This window comes from Egretta garzetta, unplaced genomic scaffold (genome assembly GCF_000687185.1).
Source record: "Egretta garzetta isolate BGI_Z169 unplaced genomic scaffold, ASM68718v1 scaffold4, whole genome shotgun sequence".
Lineage (NCBI taxonomy): Eukaryota > Metazoa > Chordata > Aves > Pelecaniformes > Ardeidae > Egretta > Egretta garzetta.
In genome coordinates, this window is record NW_009259329.1 from 503,761 (window position 1) to 504,104 (window position 344).

Here is a 344-nt window from a genome sequence, read left to right on the forward strand (position 1 = left end):
GAGGGGATGGGTGCCAGCATCTCCTCCAGCCCTGATGTCCCCAGATGGGAGCGGGTGACCATGAAGGAAGCAGGGTGGTGGCGTGGGAAGGATTGAAACCCTCTTGGGCAGAGCCGAAACTGCTTTCCTGTGGGTCTGGGGCAGGCAGAGGCCCCGTGCGTGGGGGATCCCTGCGGAGCCACGCTGGGCGGTGGGTCCCACTGGGGACAGCGTTTCCTGTGCGAGGAAGTGGGCTGAGGCTGACCGGGGCTGCGGCTTCCCGCACCGGCGGTAACAGAGCCTCTGGTCCCCAATGCCTGGCCCCACTGCGGTGAGCGTAACGGGGGACAGGGCTCCCTGTGGGG

At 67.4% G+C, this 344-nt stretch overlaps 1 protein-coding gene across 1 annotated transcript in view; it reads left to right on the forward strand.

Moving 5' to 3' along the window:
- Positions 1–6: 6 nt before the first annotated feature.
- EBI3 (Epstein-Barr virus induced 3) overlaps positions 7–344 on the forward strand; it is a 3,464-nt gene continuing 3,126 nt past the window's right edge. Inside the window, exon 1 of the mRNA XM_035892340.1 lies at positions 7–82. Within this exon, the coding sequence (XP_035748233.1) occupies positions 7–82 (76 nt within the window). The remainder of the gene's footprint in view (positions 83–344) is intronic.